We start from the raw sequence: 24,283 nt of genomic DNA, 5'->3' as shown, positions 1-24,283 counted from the left end.
TAACAATGATTCATCACTGCGTGTCTCACATGTAAAAGCTATGAGTATCTGTAGATCTGGCAAATAAAACAATCAAACCACACAGACCCAGAGTTGTACAATAGAACAGAGGATCATGTTGGTGTGAGGCAGTAAAGCTGTGTGAAGGCGTCCGGGAAAGCAGACCATCATGTGACCTGTACTGGACCAGGTCATGTGGTCCTGACAGCAGCAACAGAGAACAGTGGGATAAACCCAAATGGAGGATTTGTCAGTGTTGTAATATGGAGTGTACACTGAATGATCAGATATCTAGTGGTGTGCTTATGATTCGATAACTCTCATCAGCAGTGTGATAGTTAAAACTTTATGGATCAGATAGCCTAAAGCTAGGGTAGGCTAGAGAGTTAGCGACACTGGGCTGGGTTCTCAGTTTGATCATTTTTTTATTGAGTATACTCTTGCTAGTTTTTTTTCAGGATTACCTTCCCTAGCTGTAAATGTTGGGTTTTGGCTCTATTCACTCATATCAAGTTGGGACGACTACATTCCCAGTCATGATTAGGAACATGATAATGACCACCATTAAATAAAAAATAAGAAATTATAAAATGATCATCGATACGACACTGACACACAAAGCTGAGGAGGCATCGGTGTAGAACAACTGTCATTAAAATAGAAATATAAGTGTCAAGGGAAAGAGGATACAACATCAAATGAAAACACCTTTAAAAAAGGGCTTTGAGAACAAAAACATTATCTATGACAAGCTTAAACTAAACATTGAATTTATATAATAATGATCTAGTAAAATTTTATAATTCTTCCTTTAAAATATATTTGGTACATATCTGTTCTATATTTTACTCAATTTATTCATATGATTTATTTCATAATGGTTACATGATTGCTTTAATATTAGCCTTTTTGTAGTTTCAGAGATAATAACCCATCTCTAAGACTGAACCTGGTGATTATGGTAAATACCATATGTCATGAATGTAACATGGTCTCTTTGATATCTTGTAAATACAGTGAAGGAAACATCACGTCTGTTTCCTCCTCTGTCAGTGAGAACAGCTGCTGGACAAAATCAGAGGTGGGAATGCTCCGTTTATGTGGAAGTGAAAAGTTTTTAAATGATGCTGGCTAAGGTTTCACACTGCCCTCATTTTTACATCCAAAGTGGGACAAAGTACAAGCCCTGTGGTCCACCTGGAATTAGCTGACTACTGTGTCGTTTCCCATCATGCACTTTATGTATAGTTTATTTTAGCGTTAATCCAAAACTTATTTCCTTTCTAAAGTCTGCCTGTAAATGCAGTGTAAAATGAAGACTGCCTGAAAAGCCTGGCAGAGTGGTGCATTCAGGTACTGACCGGGAAAATGATTTCCAGAAGGGGACTCATGAAAACACTGCCTACTGCAGTATTGGTGTTACAACATCGTAAGTGGAGACAAGCAGCAGCAACATATAGTACACAGTTAAACATTCATCACATATTTGGTCTTTAAAGCAGCAGATTAAGAGAGTTCCATGCACAGGGTGAGCAGAGGCTGCTGTTAGTAATAATCACAACCTCCTGACTTGCACAGTAAAAGTAAATGCTAACAGCACAGTCGACAAACTGAGTGGAACACACGTCGGTCTGAAGTGAAACTCTCAGACAGACCGTGAAGGATCCACCGTCATCTCAGACCGAAGTCCATCAGAGGATCACACAGCTGGAAGAGGACTCCTCTGCACTGCTGGACACACACACACACACACACACACACACACACACACACACACACACACACACACACACACACACACACACACACACACACACACACACACACACACACACACACACACACTTAAAGAGGTTTCAAATCATAGTGAACAAGAAACAAAGCGTATTACTGTAAAAGTCAAAGAGACCCGTGTCTGCATGGAAGAGGAGACTGATAAAGAAGTAAAATGATCCCACCTCTGCTGTGGAGCGTCGCACTGCTTCATCCTCTTGGGCGCACTGCCCTCGCACTCAACTGGAGGCTTCTGAGCATGCTCAGTAGGATCAGAGCTCACCTGAAGAGAGGGGCAGAGGAACTTTTCACTCCAGTAGCAAATGGAAATTGGATTAAGTATGAAAAAAAAAAAAAAAAAAAGTCTCTGTAAACTTGGTTTCTAATATTAAAGAAGGGCTGCCTGGAGATGCAAATAACCGTCAAAATATTTGTCAAATATTTGGGTCCACACCTAAAAATCGAAATGCCAAGTCCAATTTTCATCACGTTTGATTCAAATGCACAGAACTACAGGACATCGTCTTTTTCCAACAGCTCTCCGCTGTTCGTATCTCCTCATTTATCTGCACTCGTTTCCTGAGAGTGTTCTGTGTTTTGTCAATGGGGGTATTTTATGAATGTAATCTGTGCAACAAAGGTTTTTTTATATACTTTTTCCCCCACCCAAAACCCCCCACTAAAGAACAGCTTGGATGCAGGGCTGCTGCGATTAGTCAGGGTTATTGATTACGTCAATGACATCAATAATTTGATTTGCTGCATGTTTTTTTGTATTTCTTTTTTCTTTTGACCTTGGAGCTGCTAAATAAATAAAGCCATAAAGTGTCTGTCTGTTACCTTAGAAATTCCATTAAAGAAGTGTCCAGACATTTTGCTGGTTTTGGTTTGTCTTGATTTATGAACCAATCAGTAAAGTAGTCCATAGATTAATCAGTAGAAAATGTGTCGCTAGTAGCAGCCTTACAGATATCATTTTTACTTTGTCAACCTCATTGTCAAGCATTTACATTAAATTGATTGAATAACCTGAATGTACTTAAAGTGTGCACTGTGCAGCTGTATTATCTAGCAAAACAGAGGAATCAGATCGGGGCTCCGTGTCTCCACTGACTCAACATGACATGACTCGGATCGAGGGCCAAAACATAATCAGGACATCCCTTCAGAAAAACATCTCTCATGAAATAACCACCGTTAATGCCTGTTGATTTCAATCGGCGCTGTATTTGGTTTGGTTTTCCACTCTCTGCACCTGAATGAGGTCACTCAGGAAGTTAAAACTGGAGTGTGTGCATGTTTGTCAGTTTGTGTGTGTGTTGTGTGTGTGTGTGTGTGTGTGTGTGTGTGTGTGTGTGTGTGTGTGTGTGTGTGTGTGTAGCTCACCATGTTTCTCTTCCTGCTGCTGCTCGGCGTGTTGTGGCTGTCGGCGGCTGATCGGAGCGGTCTGCGGCACAACTCGTCGTCTCTCTGATGGACTACGGTCTGCTTACACTGCAGCTTCCTGTAGAGGTGACACACACTCGGTCAACAACGCATCGGGTTCTTCTGTTCAATTACACAATTCCAAGTGGTTTACAGCATTAATCCCAAAGATAAACACTTAAGCACAGTAAAAACACGTGTCAGTGCTCTACTACCACTACTACTCCTCCTCCTCTATGTACGCTGCCTCATCAAGATCAGAATCCATCTTTACCATGATAACACTCCTTGAGTGCGAGTCGTCTCGCTGGCGCCACACATTTTTATTCTGCTAAAGGTGAGGCTTGTTTGGATTTCTTTTAACCAATCACGATGGTTTTGACGACGCTAAGCTAAGGATGGGAATACACGGCCAATGGCAGACTTAAACCCTCCGTATTCATCCGGTGAGGTAGACTACTTCAGGGGGAGCTGACGTAGAAGCGGCTGGCGTTACCACGGTTGGCTCTCGGCGCCTCACGTTACTGTAGTTTAACAAGCGCATCGAAGAACTACAGTGGCCCTCATGTGACAATAAAACTTGCCTCTAGAGGCAGTGCTTGGTTTGTCCCTTCCGGGCTGCTGTACATACAGTGCGGCGTGGTGTACTCTGAAGACGACCTGCTCGATATGTAGATATGAAGGGCTCATTCTAAGATAAACACAGTTTCAGGAGATTATTCACTAATGAAAACATAGTTATGAATATTATCTTTCTGTTCATAGATGCCCCTAAAACCTACACACTGGCCCTTTAAAAAAAGACAACATAATGCAGTGAAGTGTGCTACGTGCAGAAGCACAAGCATCCTCCATGCTGTCAATACATGATGCGTGTTCCCCTACAGACCTTCTCACACTGAACTATTCTCATCACACCACAGACGCCGCCGTTAAACACTGCTGTAAGAACGGCCACAGAGTGCAAAATATATCATATTAGTATGTATTTATATTTATAAAATAACACAGAGGAAAAAAGTAGATGCATCTTTCCGGACTTCGCCTGAGGCCATCCTTTCCTGAATTAGTTACCACTGTTTTGCATAATTAGTTTTTTTCCTGTAAATTTATGACGAAAATATAAAAAATATATATATATATTTCTAAATGTATCAGTGTGTCTAAAAAAATATTTATCTAAAATATGTTTTTAATTGTAAATTTGTGTTATTTATCTTGTAAATTTACCACTTAAATCTCAGAGAATATATATATTTTTTTATGGTAAAACAACAATTTCAATTTCCAAAATTCTGATATTTTTCTCAGAATATTACCCTCCTATTCTAGCTCAGTTTTTTTAATTTTTACCTATACGCTGTCGTAGGAAATGTACGCGAAATTACCTGTAATATAAACAGATATGTGGTGCTATGATCTGTGTTTCATAATAGAATATAACAGAAAGAAAAAACTCTTCAAAAAGAAAAATGGTTTCATTACAGTTTGCTGATTTATTAAAGCGGCTAAACTGTACAGTATGTGGTATTAAAAGACAATCAGAAAAATGTCCACATCTGACCTGAGGACACATTTATCTCCAGGACTTTTATACCATCAGAATACTACACTAACTTTTATGGACCACAGCCTTTTATAGAAGAATAACATCATTTCATACGACAATACATTTCCACTGATTGTTAAAAATAATAATATGGACATGACTTCCAGTCCTCCACACTACATATATAATAAATGTATCTCACCTGAGAAGGTGGAGGGTCAGAGAGCAGATGAAAAGATAAACTGTGTTTAGCCTTCACTACTGCTCGTCAACCTCCCTGTTCACTTACTGTCACCAGGCATTGATCAGCACACTAATTAAGTCCCTTGGCTAGGACGTTTATGTGTGTGTGTGTGTGATTGTGTGTGTCCGTTTGTGTGTGTGTGTGTGTGTAGGTATCAATACGATTTTTTTTTAACAAAAGGAGAGAAAAAAAACTTAAATCAAGAGTTAACCAGTAGTAGAAACTTTGTTGAAGTTCCCTCTGCAGTCACAGACAGGGAGCTGTAGTTAAGTGAAGATGAGTGTGTGTGTGTGTGTGTGTGTGTATTTTACTTGAAACAATGGCTACCAATCTGATATGCCTTCACCACACAAAATAATATATTTTTTTATAATCATCGAGAACCTTCGATAGCTTCAGAGATGTCAGTCCAGGCAGTGTGTAGTCTCTGTTCAATCAATAATTTGTACACACACACACACACACACACACACACACACACACACACACACACACACACACACACACACACACACACACACACACACACACACACACACACACACACACACACACACACACACACACACACACACACACACACACACACACACACACACACACACACACACACACACAGCTCCCCCCAGTGGTGTGAGTGCTGCTGACCCCTGGTCCTCTCCTCAGTCCTCCACCACGGCTAATTACACTCCCTGGAGTTTAGAGCCGTCAGCATGCAGTCCCCCCACCCTCCTACTGGGTGGTCCAAGCTCTTTGACAGATCCCCCCCCCCCCTTTCCTCTCTGACAAAGTGATAAACTAATTAGCCTGGCCGGGCAATCCAGGGTCGGGGCCTTCAGCGTGTCCGGCCCCTCAGCACAGAGGAAACCTCCTCCGGGGGCCGGGGCCAGGCGGGCCTACTGAGGTCCGGCTGATCAATGATGAGAGGGGCTGTCTGAGAGTTGGGACCATCAGGCCCCTCCACACACTGAGCCCTCAGCCTATTCTCCTTACTGATGACACGTACAGGGAAGTTAGGAGCTTTCCACAAGATAATGACAAACCAGAACAAATCCAATAAGTGTGGATTGCAACACACACTCCAGTATCTACTTTTTGCTCTGGGTCAAATCAAAAACATGTTGGTTTAAAAGGGGTAAAAAGGTTGTTTTTTTTTTGCCCCTCTGGGTTGCATGGTTGAACAAAAAACAAAAACAGTGCACCCGATTTTGTTTTTCGTGCCCTCGGATTCACAATCCATGCAAAAACATCCACAACCTGCTAACGGTTCAGGCTGGTCCCATACAGCATCGTAGCTGTACCTACAAAAACAGGGACCCAAGAGGGACTCCGTAAATTTCAAATATTACATATATTAGGAATTTACAGAAACTTAAAAAAAAGTATTTGAGTCCAAACTGATAAGAGATATTTGCAGACATAGAGCTAATGCAGTTACACTTTTAAAGTCCATTTGTGAAATGTTTTAAAAAGAGAATCAGAATCAGCCTTAAATACAGAACAGAATGTACAGAATACAGAATATGATGAATGCACTTAAGACACAGACACTAACAATAATGCTTTTCTATTAAAGCAGACTCCATTATGCTTAGACTACTCTTGTAATAACTTGCACAGTATATTAATTGTGTGTGTAGGTCTATAAGACTATCTTCGTTAGGACCTATTTGAGTTTTAGACTTTGGGAGTGAGTCAGGTTGAGGGCTAAGACTTTAGGTCCAGTCTAGGGTTAGGGTTGGGGTTAGGCAGTGAGTTGTGATGGATAAGGTTATGGTACAGGCCTAGGGAATGCATTATGACATTATGTGGGTGAGGGTGCTCACAAGTATACATGTACCAACATGTGTGTGTGTTGGCGTATGGCAGGTACGTACCTGATAGCTGAGCTCAGGCTTTGGTACCAGTCATTGAGATCCTCCTGGTTGCAGGACATCAGCAGGAGTTTGGCTTTGGGGAAGGTTAACTGGAGGGAGGGGAGAGAGGAGAGAGGTTTGTGGACAGGACCGGTGAGCACCACGGGGTTCACACACGGTTCTATGACTTTACAAACACCCCTAAGCAGGGCTGGGCAATATGGCCAAAATCTTCTATCACGATATAGGTAATTTAATATCTCCATATCTCAATATAGCATCTATATGAAATAATCACATGGTAAGGCCTACTTTTGTATTCTCCTGTTTGAATGAAATACTAGACAAATGAGTTTTCATTAAGAACTTTAGTGCAAAATGATCATGTTTTCTGAGAAATTTGAGTAAGTATGTGATTGAGACAATGCAATTATGTATCACGATAAAAAGTAGCTTTACAAACACTCATATCGGTCTGACACTGGCTTTCTAGAATAGAGGAAAACGGAACCAACTTGACCATCAGTGTATTCTTAGTGTGTTTCATTACAAACTCATTTCTGTGTGAGAGTCTAGTCTACATACAACATCGTATTTTTGTATACTTTAATGTTTCTCAGATTTATCAGATTAAAACTCTATTAAACCAGCAGGCCACCTCTGAGTTCCAGTGCGGAAGTGTCTTAAAGCTGCATTCTCTCTACTGACCATCAGGGGGCGACTCCTCTGGTTGTGTAGAAGTCTTTGAGAAAATGACTCTACTTCTCTCTTGATTTATTCCCTCAGTAAACATTGTAAACATGAGTTTATGGTCTCAATCTCTAGTTTAAAGTCTTCTTCAATGCAGCATGATGTTCATTTAGTAAATGATGCTCCATTTAGAGTCAAATAGACCATAAAGCAGGGGATGCTATAGGGCGGGGTTACTGTGATTGACAGATTGCTTCTGCTACCAGAGACCTACACGGCGTCTCTACGTCACTGCTCTGCATTCCAAATATGGTAACTTCCGTTCATTGGTTGGGAAAAAACAACACGGCGACCGTATTCCAAGATGGCGACGGTGAAATCGCCAAACTCGTGGCTTCAAACGTCAGTCTACAAACCAATGATTGACATCACGATGACTACGTCTACTTCTTCTATACAGACTATGATTCAAACATAATTTTAGCTGGAGGAAGGTTGTCAATAGGAGCGTACTGTAACAATTAATTTCACTAAACACAACAAAATTCTATGACTTTCCATAACTTTCAAAGATTTTACTAACTACTATCATGACTTTCAGGCCTGGAAAAAGAGATTTTGAATATACAGGTATATCAGTGAGACTTTAGTGTGATTGCTTTACCTTTCGGCTGTACTGTTCAGGGCTTTGTGTTGCGATATTGCTAGGTCATATTTCCACTTCTACCTGTATCCTGTAGTAACAAGTTTGGTTTAGTTTGTTGGGTTTAACTCCTTTGACGAGTGAAAACATGCACCGTCTACTACTCATACACCAGAGTTGATGTCTTGAAAGACATAATGTTCCAGGTCTCCAACAACCAGAGACAACAAGGTTTATTTGTGTTAAAGGGTTAATGTGTAATAGCTGCATGCTCATGCAAACAAATAGGGGGAAGCATTTCACCTCCACTACTGGGTCAATTTAACAATTATCAGTTATAAAAAAGAACACTGCTATCTTATGATATTCACAGCGGCGTCGGCCTCTAGTTAACATTAGCTAATACTTTACTGGGCCGCTAACTGGGGGCGATTCAGTCTGTGTTCATTTTGATAGTTTGTTTATTGGATTCAAATCCAAAGTGGCACACACAAACAAAAGGTCTCATATTTTTATTTGGTCCTCCTGGCTACCAGGTGACTACTTTGCCTGTAGAGTGTAGCTGCTCTGTGAGACAGACTTTAGGAGGGCGGAGCTTCAGTGTCAGCCAGCGTACAGCCCAGCGTCGGAGGTCTGATCCCTCCCCTCCAGATCAGCAGACTTTCTGTTGCTGCAGTTACACAGGTAAGACCCTGTGGTTTGCTCTGGCTGAATTGGAGCTGGTACTGCCCACTGACAGTCTGTCTCCGGAGCCGCCGCGCACTCTCCCCCTGCCAAGCAGCTTCTTGGTGGCTGGGAGGACGTTGTTTTTCTTTTTTCTCTGGATTTAATCCAATAAAACACTCAAGACGTACATAGACCCTGTACCTTCACCGTGACAAGCCGACTTCTTCGTCCTCTCATGTTGGACTGAGGACAGACTGGATGCTACAGTGACTCACTATCCACTCTCTAAGTACAAGTGCTATTAAAATATGGGACGGGCCGGGGATAGCTGGTTAGCATGCTCATTTCAGGAGATATCATCTGCAACATGATTCAACCCTGTAACCTCTGTCACATTCTGTCTATCATGTTAGTTTATTGGTGAATGTTTTAAACTAAAAGTCTGGCCAGATCTTATACATTGCACCTTGAAAGAACGTTGCCAGGAGAAATCATAGTTTTCAAGGCCATTCTTCAGAACCTGCACCATGCTTTGGTTTTCCAAGAGAAATGCGAACAATAAATATCTGTCAGACATCAGAGTCCTCTCAACAGCAGGGCCTGGAACTGCAGTAACATTGTAAAACCAGTAGATGGCAGGCCAAAGCAAGCAAAAAGCTCTTCTCTCTGCCAGCTCATCACACAGCAAAACCCACTGCTGCTCCTCACAGGCCTTCAACACCCTCGACACACTGAAATATGAAGGTGAAGAAAACAGGGAAATGTCCAGCAAAGCAACTAAATCAGCCACATTTAGAAGAAAAACGCTACGGACATGTCCTCGGGACTCCTTACAGAGTGACAGGGTCCTCTTCCTTTGAGTTAACAGTAATACACTACTCTGTCATTGGTACTTCTGAAGCCAGCCTCAGATTGAACCTGTCAAACAAACCAAAAGAGCTGTCCGAGCCCAAACAAAAGGGGCTTTTACGCCGGCATAATTACGCTGGGAAAGCCATTACAGGGGATCCAAATTAGGCCTGCAGCATACTAAATGACCCTTCACATTTACCTGCGGCTGCAGCCTCCACACAGGAAGCTAGCTTGTTGGGAGGTGAAATATCGATTATTTCCATGCGTATTTGGACTGAACTTACCACTGGTACAGAGGAGTGTATAGCTCATCAAACAAACTGTTTTTACACAGGGGGACGTGGAGGGGAGTGTCTCTCATTATACTTTAAATAGATTAAGATTTCACACGTACCGTCATCAAAAGTATTATCTAATTACAGAGTTCAGCGAGTAGGGCCGAACTGAGTGCCGCATGATATGAGGCACTCGCCACTTGGGGGACGGCGGTTGATTTATGCACAAATAGATTCCACTTCTATTGCGTCGCGGTAATTAGGGATTTGTCAGGAAATCTGACCCTCTTAGGTAGAAATTACTTTGTATAATAAGAGACGGCGGAGCACGGAGCCTCATCGCCGCACATAATTTAGCTTGATTATTTATACATCAAAGGGAATCTGTCAGGGATGTGAGAAAATATTCAAGCGGCAAAGGGGGATATTAGCGGGAGGAAGACCGCAGACGGGGGGGGAGGGGGGGGAGAATAAGGAAGGTCGACAGATGGAGGGAGAGAAGAAGAAGATGAAGAGGGAAAAAATGTGGGGCGAGCCATAAATAAAAGCCAGCTCTCTACTAACATGTGTGACCAAGAAAAAAAAAAACACAGCAAATTTTAATAAAAGGTATCCCCCCCCCCCCCCTCCCTTCAAACTTTGCATATAGATTGCCATGGCATTTACAGCTGTCAAATTTAATTTGCCTTTAATTCTTCATGGCCCCGGACGAGGAGGGCCCTGGAGTGCTGACAGCCCTTTTCCTTGAGCTCAGGTAGGGGCCCGGGATCAATAATGTGTCCTTATGAGAAATTACGTGTAATGCTATTGAGTATGCATTTGGGCCTCGGCGGGATAAGAGGCTAATGAAATGCCATTTCTGCCGTTAGATAACGCGCGGCGGGGCTCGGAGAGGAGAGCGGCGACAGGCTTGAGGAAGATGTATTTACTGGAGGGCCGGAAGAGATGGATCTGCAGCCTAATCTGATCCAGCAACTGAGAGATTCTGTTACAGCGGGCAGCCGTCACTACACTGCCCAGCTCTCCACACACACACACACACACACACACACACACACACACACACACACACACACACACACACACACACACACACACACACACACACACACACACACACACACACACACACACACACACACACACACACACACACACACATAATACAGCTTGCACTAATCTCCCCATCTGCAGCCTTTTCATTAGTCCCTTGAAGGATGCCTTTAATTCACACTGCCTTCAGCAGTTTCTCTAGACTCTACTGACAGTAGAGGATCCCATTGGTTGATTATTAGGCAGGTAAAGCAGCTACATTGGCACCAACAAGCTATCAGAGCACTTAGTTTAAGGAATAGGTATCAAATGAGTGTGCAGTGCTGAATGCTGTCAAGTCTAAAAAAATGAGATTAAACTGTATTTATGTGGGCTTGAACCACAAGTTGATTAACTGATTAGTTAAATCAATAGGAAATACAAAAACTCCTCAGTCAAACGTGCATTGCATGCATATCCTAGTGAACTGAATATTTAAAACAAATATGAAAGAAACTTTAAAAGTTGGTACTCCAAGAAAAAACATTTAAAGATGTCATCTTGAGCTGTAGAACATTATAATCTCACATTTTATAGACCAAAGGACTCATTATTAATTGCAAACATCTATCTATTAATTGCATTCTAAATTTTAATCAGCCTTATTTTAAGATACGGCTGCTGTTTAGACAGCATTTACAATGACAGAACCTTGGCCTATTCATGAAATTAATTTGAGAAAAATATATTTATATTTCTCAAGTTATTGAGAAGTTAATTCACACGAGAATGAGTCAGTGTTAAGTGAAATATAGCAGGCGATTTGTCATGTAATTTACCTTTTTTTATTCTAAAAGGGATAACAAAAAACGAGAGTTTCATGGCTGCAACAATAGATTCTTTTCATTATCCACTTTTTACTTTTTTGCTCTGTTTCAAAATCAGAGCTGAAACAACGAGTTAATCAATTATTTGGTTGGTAGACAGAAAGTTAATTGGCAGCAATTCTGATAATTTTTTAATTATTACAGTATATATAATTATTACAATATTCTCTGGTTTCATCTTCTCAAAGATTTTTTTTTTTTGGACAAAAGAAGACGTGTAGATGTCACCTTAGTTTGTTAGAACTGGTTACGGACATTTTTCACGTTTTTGACATTTGATAGACTAAAGGATTTTTGATTATTTGACTCTTCCTCTGACTAACAGCTAAAAAACATATGAAACCTTTTTAAATGTGCTACATTTATCAGTTTGATGGGTTAGGGTTATAAATAATAATAATAATAAATGAAAAATCAGTTTTTTTTTAGGTCACTAATCGTCTCAGCCCCACTGTACACTGCTGGTGCTGTGTAAATCAAGCTTTAGTGTCAAAACGGTTTGGACAGGCAGCAGTGAGAGCAGACAGCGGAGTAATCAAACCTCTGCACCGCCACTGTGCATCACAGGGAAGCACATTAGCAGCACAACATAAAGAGCTCTTTCTGCCCAAATGAATATTAATACCACGCAGCATTGGCACTAAACGCTCGCTGCATAAACGCTTCCGTTACTCACTCAATGACGCGCGACTCGTTCCTTTGAATGTTTCATGACAGCAGCTACATCATTTAGACACCATTTGTCAGCCGGCAGCTGTACCGAGGCCTGGGAGACGGATCAGACTGGGAGGAGGGACACGTTAGAAATTCAACTTTTGGGCTACTTCGACAAGGGTGTGAGGTGATTAAGGAGAAGGAGAGGCGAGGGAACATGGGTCTTCTCCGACAATCACCACTAAATGACATTCTAATACAGGGAACCTCTGTGTGGCAGATTATACAACAGCTAGCGGCACGGCCATAAGTAAGACAAATCCGAGCAACATGCATCAGAAGTGGAAATGAGATAATGCCTCTGCTAAGGACTCACTCATGTGTGTATTCAAATCAATGAACAGATGTCTCCCCACCTGCTGCCCAACAAACACTCCGAGCGTCTTCAACTTTTCTCAACATTTTTTAACACTTACACAGGAAAAAGTGTATGATCTGTGCAAATAAACCAGGCATGACTTGATAAATCTGCTATTGTAACCTGACGTGATCAAACAACACCATCATGTCCTCATGCTAAGAGATTTACCTGCAGATATTTATTTATTTATTGTGTAACGTTTATTATTGGAGAGACCCACGCCGCGTCTGAAATCGCATACTGTGCACTACATACCCAACATGCATCATCCATCTTTTGGGATTCCTGAGCTGTGATAACTCCGTCACTTCCTGACAGCCTCCTTGACAGTTGGAGATGCGAAACCACGGCAACCTGTGCCAATGTCATTTGATGATGATTTGTGAAAATCATAAAGTCTGAACTAATTAAAAGAATGAATTCTGTCTAAGTGACATCTTGTACTTGAAATGTTATTGACGTTACAGAGCTGTCCGTCGAAGCCAAACCAACGGGATGTTTACGGCGGCTTCGTGCCCAATCGTTGTATACAGTAGTATCATATTTCACCAGAAATAGGAATGACAAATGGTCTTGCATTTGTATAGCGCCTCTCTAGTCCTCCAACCGCTCAAACACATTCATACACTAGTGGCAGAGGCTGCCATGAAGGTGCCAACCTGCCCATCAGGATCTCACCTAAATAGATCTAGAAAGATTCACACACACTCACACACTGATGGCACAGCCTTCGGCGGCAGTTTGGGGTTTGGGTATCTTACACAACGACACTTCGACATGCAGACTGGAGGAGCAGGGGATCGAACAGCCGATCTTACGATAAGTGGACAAGCCGTTCTGAACCACAGCTGCTATCATGTGCAATTCACATACAATTGGTTTCGAACATACTTAAGAAACTCTCACATACTGTTTTAGCACACTAAATAGCATGTTGTATGGAATTATGGACACAGCCAAAAACAAATTTCCTGTCCTGCTGGGACAAAAAATCTATACACAGCAGGGATTTTCCAAGTCTATTCCAATAAGATATGTATATGGCACATGCACATGGAAAGAGTTATTTGTGACTGAAATAGAAAGAGATGAGGAAAAAACTTCACGGTCCTCATTCTATTAAAGAAATATATTCAGTTTTGGAATAAATCTTTTCACAAAACAAGACTTCTAATTCTTGTATTTAGATCCACTTAAATGTAAACCTAACCTATCCTCATTTTGAATATGTATTGAAGAAAAATCAACGCTAGAATCCTCTCTGACTGAGCTGAACCCTATCTAACTCAATATTCCTGAAACTCCCCGATCCCTCTACTCTGTCACGTGACCAACACTCAGGTCATCAGTGATGAGCCTAGCTGGTCCCACACTCACGCTGAGCAGGCCTCCCTGGCTCCTGGTGTGGCCAAACACCTTCTCCACAGTGCAGTCCTGCAGGGGGAAGGCGTGCTGGCCGATGAACTTGTCTTTGTTGGTGAATTGTAGCGGGCTGCAGCGCTTGGCCTGCAGCAGCATGTCAGAGAACAGGAAGAACATCTTGGGCGTCGCGTCGGCCCCTTTAGCAGGAACCACCTTCAGCCAGCCCTCGCGGATGTACCACCTCCCTGTGAAAAGAGGGAGGAACACCGGGAAAAGGAGACAATCAATATCTGAGACAACTGGGACAGATCTCACATATAACAGAGACTATTCAATTCACTTACATTTAGTTTGTATAGCCCAAAATCAATAATTTGCTTCAGAGGGCTTTACAATCTGTACACATACGACATCCTCTGTCCCGGGACCCTCACATCAGTACAGGAAAAACTCCCCTAGAAACACCCTTTAAGGGGTTTAAAGTTATCAAACCACTCAACTATAGGTGATGGAGTTTGATAGCATTACTTCAAATCAGGATCCGTTTTTTGATCTACTTATCAAATTTCTTTAGGTAGTTTGTTTGGTGAAGAATTTTGAATTTTATCATTATTATTAAAATAATGCTAAGTTTAAGCGACCCGTATTTCTGGTTTCGAATAGTGAGAGTAGCAACGTTTAAACAACCAGTCGACCATTCGCGCACATCCATAATGGGATCCCTAGAGTCTAGAGTCACAGTTGTTTAATACACCCGGCATTCACTTTGACCATCCACCAGCAACTTCTATGTATACTGTATAAATACATTAATGCCATTCCTTCGTTAGAACATATTGGTTGGTTAGCATGACAGTGTAATTATGTCTGGCCAATTGATTGATCTGTCTTAAATAGTACAAAATATTGGGTGGCTTACACTACTTACACTATACAGTCTATGATTGGACGTTGCTACAGATGTTATATATACAGTGTATATATATATATATATATATATATATATATATATATATATATATATACATATATATAGACATACATGCAAGTCATTGGTGTGAAAAGAACTAATAGTGCCTTTAAACAAAAAGTGTTAGATGTAGAATCACTGGTTCAACACCATCATGGCCTCAAAGCTGGACCCCCTGTGCCTTTTGTTGAGTGCAAAGGGCATTGTGATACAGTAGTCATCCTATAATACCTCTGTCACACTGGAAACCAGCGACAAGCTCCACTGAACACACTGAACAGCCACATTGGACCCATTCAGAGTTGTCACAAGTTAATCCCCGCTCATCATCTCTGACACACTGGAGACTACAGCTGTAGTTCCTTACACAACACTGTTTAAACCACAGAATGACACAGAACTGTACAGAACTGCATTGCCTTGAGTACCAAATAAAGACGTGTTTCAGTTTCAGTTGTCCTATATAGTGTTTCTTGTGTAGTTAGTTGTGAAATGATATTTAAATTCCAGACCATCCCAAATACAAACTCCTGATCTGCTGATCCATGCCCGACCCAGATCAGGGTTAAAGATAGGTTGGATACAGCTCAGGTTAGTTTCAGAGACGGTCCCATTTTAGATTTGGATATTGCTTGGATTAGTTAAAATGATAAACTAAAGCTGGGGTGAAATGTTTTTGCTACATTTGGTGAAATCATTTTTACATCCTGTCAGCAATCAATAAAGTAAATGCTCCAACAAAACAAAAGAAAAATCTGGTATCTGTGGACTGCAATAAGCTCATCCAATCATTTTATTAGGGCCGAATGAAATGATCAGACAGCCTACCTGCCTGCGTGCACTCCACCCGTGCACTCATTGCGCTTAATTCTTTCCTTAGCAGAAAGATTGACAACTGTGAGTACTAACAATAGCCATGTTCTTTGTTTACATTGATTATGATCATTTTGGAGAAGTGTTCGGTTGGAAGCCTGAAGTCACGGCTGTAAATATTGCTCACTTGTTGACTTTCTCGCTAGATTAAATTAAGTAACTTTTGGAGCTAGTGCTGCTGGTTACTTTTATTGGAAAGTTTTTCAGTTTTTCAGTTGATCATTTTTTTTTTTTTTTTTAAATCTAGCGTACTCTTGCTAGTTTGTCAACATAACCAACCCTAGCTTTAAGTCACCATCCATCTTTTATTGAGGTAACACAATGGTGATGGTTAACTGATGTAAGATGTTGCATTTGTGGTATCACGAAATGGGTGTCAGGAAAATCTTGGAGATAATCTTTATTCTCTGGAGCTGACTAAATAACTTTTTTTTTGGTCTCTTCAGGCGTTTTTATTAGCAGTGACTAATATACAAGACATTCTACATACATTAGCAAGCTAATCATTTTAAGCTAACTTTTGCTTCTGCCAAAATAATATAACCGGCAGCAAAAATATCAGTAGTATATTACATATCATTCAACCATTCACACACTGATGACAGGCTACCATGCAAGGTGCCACCATCAGACTCTAACATTCATGCAACATCCAGTCCACACCGATGGCAAGCCTTCGGGAGCAACTTGGGGTTAAGTGTCTTGCCCAAGGACACATCGACTGCCGAGGCCGGGTATCGAACCACCGACCCTCTGAGTGGAGAACTACCTTGCTCTCCACTACGCCACAGCCGCCACATAATGGCTGAAATGAAACCTTTGGCTGCTGTCAGGTCAACAACACCAACAAAATCACAACTCCTCTCTAGAGAAAATGTATCGGAGGTTGTAATGTCGCAATCAACATTTCATGCCTTATGCTGCTCATCTCATTTTCTGTTTTTTGTGAGAGGTTGTCATTATTAGAGATCTTTAAGGTTGTTTTTTTTTAACTTAAGTTACTTGCAAATGTTCAAAGCTGAACCAGATACAATGTAATATGTAGATAAGGGATTGAAAAGGATTTGGATTCAAAACAGAATTCGGATTTAATCAAATGCCACTGACCCATAAACAGTTAACTCGCATTCAGGTTGACCACCAATGCAGGTTCAACCAGCATCACTTTGTCAGTGTGAAAATGGTTATAATCATAGTGTCCTCGGCATCAAATTGCAGAACTGCGGAGAATACAAAAAATGTGACTAAGTAAGCCATGCTGAATTGAAAAGATAAATGACAACGAAAGAATCCAAGACAGACTCAGTAGGAGGTGAGCAGGCTGTGAGGAAAGCTCTCATCTCTTTCACCATGATTGGCAGCGGCGTGATGATAGCTAATAAGCAAGAGGCTGACATTTGGATAGATAAGATGAAAAATTCCGCCTGGGTCCGGGGTGTTTTTGTAATTGCCCCAGCCAGTAGCCTGTGATTGCAGCTAGCCTGAGTGGCCGGAGCTGTGCCTCTGGGGCTCTGAGAGAACATTTTCAGCTACAGACGAGCCCACTGAGATTAAGTGGCTGGGGCCAGGCGGGGGTCAAATTGCTTTTAAAATGCCATGGGTCTCAAACCGAACCGTCAGGAAACACGGCGTGACTCTCTCAGGTGTTGTGTGGAGATTGGAACGTTGGTTGTGATCCTTCTAATGAATATTATATAAATAAAACCCTGCTTGAGCCTCATACAACCCTTTAAAGACACGGAGCAAGTAGTCATTTTGAATGAGTTGTTACAATCACCGCTCAGTTCAGGACATTGTGAATAAAAGAGAACTGTAGTGGGAAATGTCCTCTTGAAACAGATCCCTTGCACCCTAAGCTCTTTCCCGCTTAACTGACAGACCTGGGGCTTTTATCCTTGTGGTAACTGACATATTTCACTGGACAGGCCTATTCCCTTTGTACAAATGCGTTTTCTGGCCTAATAACTGCAGTAAAATAAATTTTCATTAAGTTGAATGAACTGCTTTAAGATCATTCATAAGATCATAAGAGGTAGGAGGGCCAGGAAGACGACTCCGATTGGATACCTGCCCTGAATGACAAGCGACGTTTTCAGATACGTTTAAATGCTGTGGCTGAGGAGTTAGCGATCTAGCATGCAAACTGACATTAGCAGTGCAAAGCTGTGTAAGTTAGATGAGAAAGAGACTGTAGCAGGAACACAATTGAAGCTGTTGTTTAAAGTCTGACATAAATAAAGACATGAGAGGGCATCATTCTGTGACAACAGAATATGTTATCACATTGAATGAATGCGTGGGCGGTAATGTGTAACGTGTTCACTCGAGCATCAGAATGCTGCCAGTGTCCAGTGTGCTGAAACTGATGCGTTTCAGAGTGGTGATTATACAGAGATACTGGGATCTCCCTCTGCTCCCTTCACTTTACAACGACAGACCAGGAAGTGTGCGCTAAAGGTCTTCACCTACACGGCCGTCCTGTGGTTTTCAGTTTAGGGGGTGAGGTTGTACTCTGGGGTGAAAAAACATGGAAAATAACCAAGTGTTTTAATGTCTGACACCTGTCTCTTAGATAAAAAACAAAACAAATGATGACTTCAGGTACTTTTGTTTTTAAGAAAGAATTCAAACTAAATCCAGTGCTACTTTGGAAAGCAAACTGTAGTTTTCCTAACCTTTAAAGTTGTATCAGATACCCCCTATCAGACCCCCTGATGGACAAAGTTGACAGAGATAGATGTTGGATATGCTCTGTGTTAGGAGCAGTCTCTTTGTGGGTCGCGGTCTCTTCAGACCCCCTGCTCACATCTGACCATCCAGGGTGCTTTGAGGCAGCAGCAGGTTCAAAGAGCAGGAAGTGCCAAGCACTCCTCTCCATGTCCGGGCCTTTCAGATTTCCTTGTCAAAGAGCACCTTTGCTCTACTACAAAGTATTTTGGGCCAGACCAGATGGGGGGGGATGAGGAAGGTGGGGCAGGAAATAAAGATTGATCTACAAAGGGCCCCTTTCCCCTGATGTGTCCGAATAACAGAGGCAGAGGGCAGCCGCTGTGGCAGAATGAGGGTTGAGTTTGGCATCCTGGAGTCAACAGGCTTCTTTTACATTGTTTATGACCGTACAATACTGGAGGTATGTTATTGTAGGTCAAAGACGAAGTCCAGTGGAAATTAAAATCATTAGGTAGGCATCCCCTGTGGACAAAGGCTGTATTGTTTTCCTGGAATGAAGCCTGCATTTCCCATGAGTGTCACCGGCGTCATGATCTGGCGTGTGCATTTGTTTTGGTAGCGAGTGAAAGACAGACCTCATAAATAGGTTTAGTCACTCTCAATAGCCCCTCAACTATTAACAAACTACTGTCAATTGTGTTGTGCATGTTGGTCATCATGCTAATAATCATCATAAGAGTCGCGTTTCCTGCTTTGTTCCAAGAATGCAGCTAACGTTAGCTACGTTCAAAGCGTTAGCTAGCTTGGTTTTAGCCACCATCGTAAAGTCATATATTGATGTTAAACCACATCTTGCAGTGCATTTCATAAATCAAACAGATTTATAACACAGCAGTCTCAAAAGGAAGTGGGACAATTCAGGATAGATATGAATCCTTTCATTGAATGAGCGCCTAAGATGGACTCTTGTTTTCACCTGTGCTCAGTTCTTTTCTTTTCCTCTTAGCTGACCCTGCCCGAGTATCAGCCATAACCACAAAAAATAAAATTCTCTAAAGCAAAATCTCCTCTTGCTTCTTTTTAGCATGCTAACGTACTACTCACTGCCAAACTTTGCCTGTGTTAATAATGGCTCATGTTTACTCATGTAGGTAATTTAGAGGAGACTGTTTAATAACCAATTGAAAACTCCTTGTAGTAGCTTTACGCTATTGATGATAAAAGCAGCTGAACTCTGGTGTAGGGCTTTAGAGGAATACAACAGACTGCAACTGAATGATTTCATTAACTATGGATCATTCTATTGTAGGGTGTGAAGACTAACCGATGCATTTCAGTCAGAGATAAGCCTTCATCATTACACAACAGAAAATGTATATATCTGTCAGAAACCCTTCTATGTAACTATCTGTATATACACTGTGTGTGTGTGTGTGTGTGTGTGTGTGTGTGTGTGTGTGTGTGTGTGTGTGTGTGTGTGTGTGTGTGTGTGTGTGTGTGTGTGTATATACACTGAATGCAGCTAGCTAGCTGTAATAACACACCAATTTAAATTTTTACATAGTACCTACTTTAAGAAGTCTTCTTAGGCTACATCCACACTACTACGTTTACATCCTCGATTGTTACTTGATTGTGTGTCCTTCACTTTTTCGTCACGCCGCCGGAAAAAAACAACATCAGCCTTGATTACAGATTGACTACAAGGTTAATTCAACATGGATAACGGATTGCAGGCGTTGCTGACCTTCTTGTCTATTCAAGCAGGTGGATTTGAAAATTCTGGAAATATTAATTCTCCTTGTCAATTTTAAAATAAAATCTGAGCTGAACCAAATAACACCATGTCATATTGTTAGAATAGTATGGTTATGTTGTTTTTACATCGGATTGTTGACAGTGAATCAAAGATATGTATCAAACATCTGAGAAGGAGAGATAAACACCTTTATATCTGGTTATCAGACTCATTGCTTAACATTGCAAAAAAAGACCCATGAAAGTTACCCAGAGCCCAAGATGATGCAAATCGTCATATTGCAGAAGCTGGAACCAGAGAATGGCTGTTGTTTTTGCTTGATGAATGACTTAAATGATTAACTGGGAAAAAAATTATTTTCTGTGAATTAACTGATACATTTAAGCTTAATTTAATGAGGTTTTCTGACTGACCTCAAGACATCTGAGAGAAAATAAATACACATACCAATTCATACCACAATCAGGTGCCACAGTCAGGAACATAAAGGGACATCAATTGGAAAGAATCAATGTGAAACAGGAAAGAAAATGTGAGACATCTTTGTTTCAAATTGAAGGAACAGGCAGGCAGACACAAATCTGCGGCCTCCCAGGGAAACGGGCACACTGTCTGCTGTATCGATGTCCCATTGATTCAGGCTTTGTGTCTCACAAACGTCCCCCCCCCTCATCTCCTACAGAGCTACTTAATATGTTTGAGGGGCTCTGGCGCTTCTCATCTGTACAAGGCAGAGCACTTTTCTTTTACCCACATTAGAGGCGGTGTTGGTGGGGAGGAAGGGGAATGGGTTGGCGCAGGGTTGCGGGGCGGGGTGGCGCTGCTGCTGCTGCTCTGAAGTCTGTCTGGTGGGACCGGAGCTTTATTAGCTGGAGAGGAAGCCGGCGGAGTTGCAAGGGGCCTGAGAACTCGGATGAGAGGAAGCTTTTGAAACTTCCCACATCGGCATTAGAGAGATGAGCTGCTATTCAGCGCTCGCTCCCAGCCTGCACCAACACATCCGCAAATACACGCATAAAAAAACTCTCACAGCTTTGTGCGCTCGTGCATTTACTCATATCCAGCAAATACATATATACACACACACACACAGACACACAGAAACACACACAGAAACACACTTTGGCTTCCTTTTTATCTGCCGGTCCACAAGATGAGGCCGGGCTCTAATTGGTCCTGGGGGAGATTGGCAGGGCGAGCGGAGCAACGAGGAGGCCAGACAAACAACAGGAGGGGGAGTGGCAGGAAAAAAAGGGCCACCGCTCCGCAAGTAGAGAGAAAATGGAAGAGGGAAATGAACGAGGGGAGGGCAGGATGACGGGGAGAAGCACATTCGCTCGCTAACAGTTAGCAGTAATGCTCCATTAATGAAGTGGGCTCAGTGTGTGAAATGCTTAAGTTTCCTGCACAAAGCCCAATGAATTCCATTGATTAAAAGCAATCCAGTCAGACCGTCTCTGTACTTAACTTCATTTCCCTTCAGTTTATCTTAACTCTTCTCGCTTCCCCCTCCCCCCATGTGTCCCAAAGGACATCGAGCAATAGATGCATCAGGAGGCAGAGAGGAGATGGAGGTGGTTTTGTGGAGGGGGGGATGAAAGGAATATGTGATCAGAAGCTCTAACCTGCAGCAGACACCTTCGTCTTTCGCCCCTTCAGCAGTTTCTGTACCCGGCATAGCTGCAGGTGGTTGTCATGGCGCCGGGCATTGTTCTGGATACGCTGGGACACCTCGTCCACCGCGGTCACTGCCCCTGAAGGAAACACACACACACACTGACTGAGACATGCACTGATGAACTCCATTCTGAGTTCTACTATTATGTCTCTGGGTATATTAGACATCAAAGAACTGACAATGTTGCATCAATGTGATGAAGAACCGAGATCTGACTAATAAATCATTTAACTCAGATATTCTGATTTGTTACTTCTAAACAACTTAGATAGATTTATTTCGATATCACAATATTTATACACTCTTTTTCCGAGCCCACCCTCGATGCTCTTGGGCCACAGTAGCTCTCTAAATTAGGTACACAGACCGGTGAAGCAGTTTGCAGCCTGATTTTGCTCGATTTCATCAGCAAGCTCTTGCAGAGAACTAAGTTGAGCAAATTAAAATATCCAAACAGTCCTAAATTGGACTGGCTTGTCTGCTTAATGCTGCATTTCAATGTGTGTGTTAGGACGCGTTTAACACGGTCATATTAATTAGAGGAATGCCGGTCTCCACCACAGTGGCCCTTGTAGCCCATAATCCACTGGCCTTCTGCAAAGCGGCCAAGCTGTCGGCCTGTCATTGGATGCAAACATGAGCAGCCCGCACTGAGCACAGCGCATTTTGTTAAATAAAACTATTTAGGAGCTGAGGTGTAAAAGTTTGCTGAAGCTTGCCACAAAAGCTGGATTGGTTACAGTCAGACGTCTGAGAGGACTGCTCTGTATTATTTAAAAAAACGTCTTTCATGATTTTAGGTTGTTTGTATGAAGGCTTTTTTGTATGGACTGACAAATCACAGTTCAAACCTTCAATATGACCACTGAGTAGACGGCAGAAGGCCCACAGAAAAATGGCTACCCATAATACATAGAGCCCAAATGCACCTTTGTGGTTCGATAATCATCCAGGGTCACTTACGCTTTTCTGGACTGGAAAACAGTATTCTCCCCTGGCATGTATCACTGTGGGGACGTTGACTTAATGTTATTCTTAATCATTTCATTCTTCTTCTTTTGGGGCCAAAAGAAATTCAAATGTAAGTTATACATTTGATTTGAGAATTCTACTCTTTTTGTTTCAGTTAAAATAGACCTTATTGAAGGAAATAAATAAAAAAACATCAATATAACAAACTTTTAAGCAGTAGTATAATATAATAATACTATAATGTACTTATATATTCACGGAAACTTGGAAATAATCAGAATTTTCTCTTTACCTTATATTTATTTAAATTGACTTTATCAACTTTTATTAATAATGTTAAATGTTGATAACATGTTTATCTGAAACATTGAAATCGTCTTCTCAGTCTGACACTCGTTATTCACGAGCTAATTGAGCCCAATACCTCCGGTATTACATTGGTAAGCTTAAATAATTGATGTATGAATGAAAGTTAAACCTGGAGAATGAGACTCCTTAAATTGATGTGACACGATCCATTAGAGGAGATGTCTCACTCTAAAAGCAACGGGGAGAGTCGTACAGCTCAGTGTGAACAGAATTTCCACAAAAACGCCTTTTCATATGTAACAAAACAAAACAATGCACCTGGTTTCAATGGTACCTTAACAAAATGAACCAGATGATGGTGCTAATAGGGAAATATCTGATCCAACACTACACAAAAGAAGACAAATCGGACCAAGTCAGTACCAATTTACAGTAGTTTACAGTTTTCTATTCTCAACACTATGGACACAGTTAAGCCAGTATTCCATAATGAGGAATAACCAAACCATTTTCAATGTAAATCAATCAAACTGTCAATGCATCAACTGTATTATGCTGCATGTACAGTATCTGCATGTGAAGAACTATTTCACAAACTTTTTTTTCTACAAAGCCTTACAATCGCAAACAAATAGGCAAATCATCAAAATAGACGGATGCATCCAATTACTGTGTTCCAGTCATAATAATTGCTGTAAACATTTAGAACTACATCATTAACGC

General features: G+C 41.5%; 1 protein-coding gene across 3 annotated transcripts in view; it reads right to left on the bottom strand.

Annotated features, from left to right (window-relative positions):
* Positions 1-811: 811 nt before the first annotated feature.
* arhgef39 (Rho guanine nucleotide exchange factor (GEF) 39) overlaps positions 812-24,283 on the bottom strand; it is a 56,009-nt gene continuing 32,537 nt past the window's right edge. For 2 of the 3 annotated variants that reach the window (XM_054624815.1, XM_054624816.1), the window contains exons 7-12: positions 22,227-22,355; positions 14,345-14,574; positions 6,869-6,957; positions 3,160-3,277; positions 1,959-2,056; positions 812-1,731 (exon numbers count right to left, since the gene is read on the bottom strand). In XM_054624815.1, the coding sequence (XP_054480790.1) occupies positions 1,692-1,731; positions 1,959-2,056; positions 3,160-3,277; positions 6,869-6,957; positions 14,345-14,574; positions 22,227-22,355 (704 nt within the window). In that variant the 3' untranslated portion in view covers positions 812-1,691. The remainder of the gene's footprint in view (positions 1,732-1,958; positions 2,057-3,159; positions 3,278-6,868; positions 6,958-14,344; positions 14,575-22,226; positions 22,356-24,283) is intronic. The other variant, XM_054624817.1, reaches the window with a different exon arrangement.

The sequence above is a fragment of the Anoplopoma fimbria genome, chromosome 23 (genome assembly GCF_027596085.1).
Source record: "Anoplopoma fimbria isolate UVic2021 breed Golden Eagle Sablefish chromosome 23, Afim_UVic_2022, whole genome shotgun sequence".
In the NCBI taxonomy this organism is placed as follows: domain Eukaryota; kingdom Metazoa; phylum Chordata; class Actinopteri; order Perciformes; family Anoplopomatidae; genus Anoplopoma; species Anoplopoma fimbria.
Note: the sequence above shows the minus strand (reverse complement) of the source record. Positions and strands in the feature narration are given on the sequence as shown.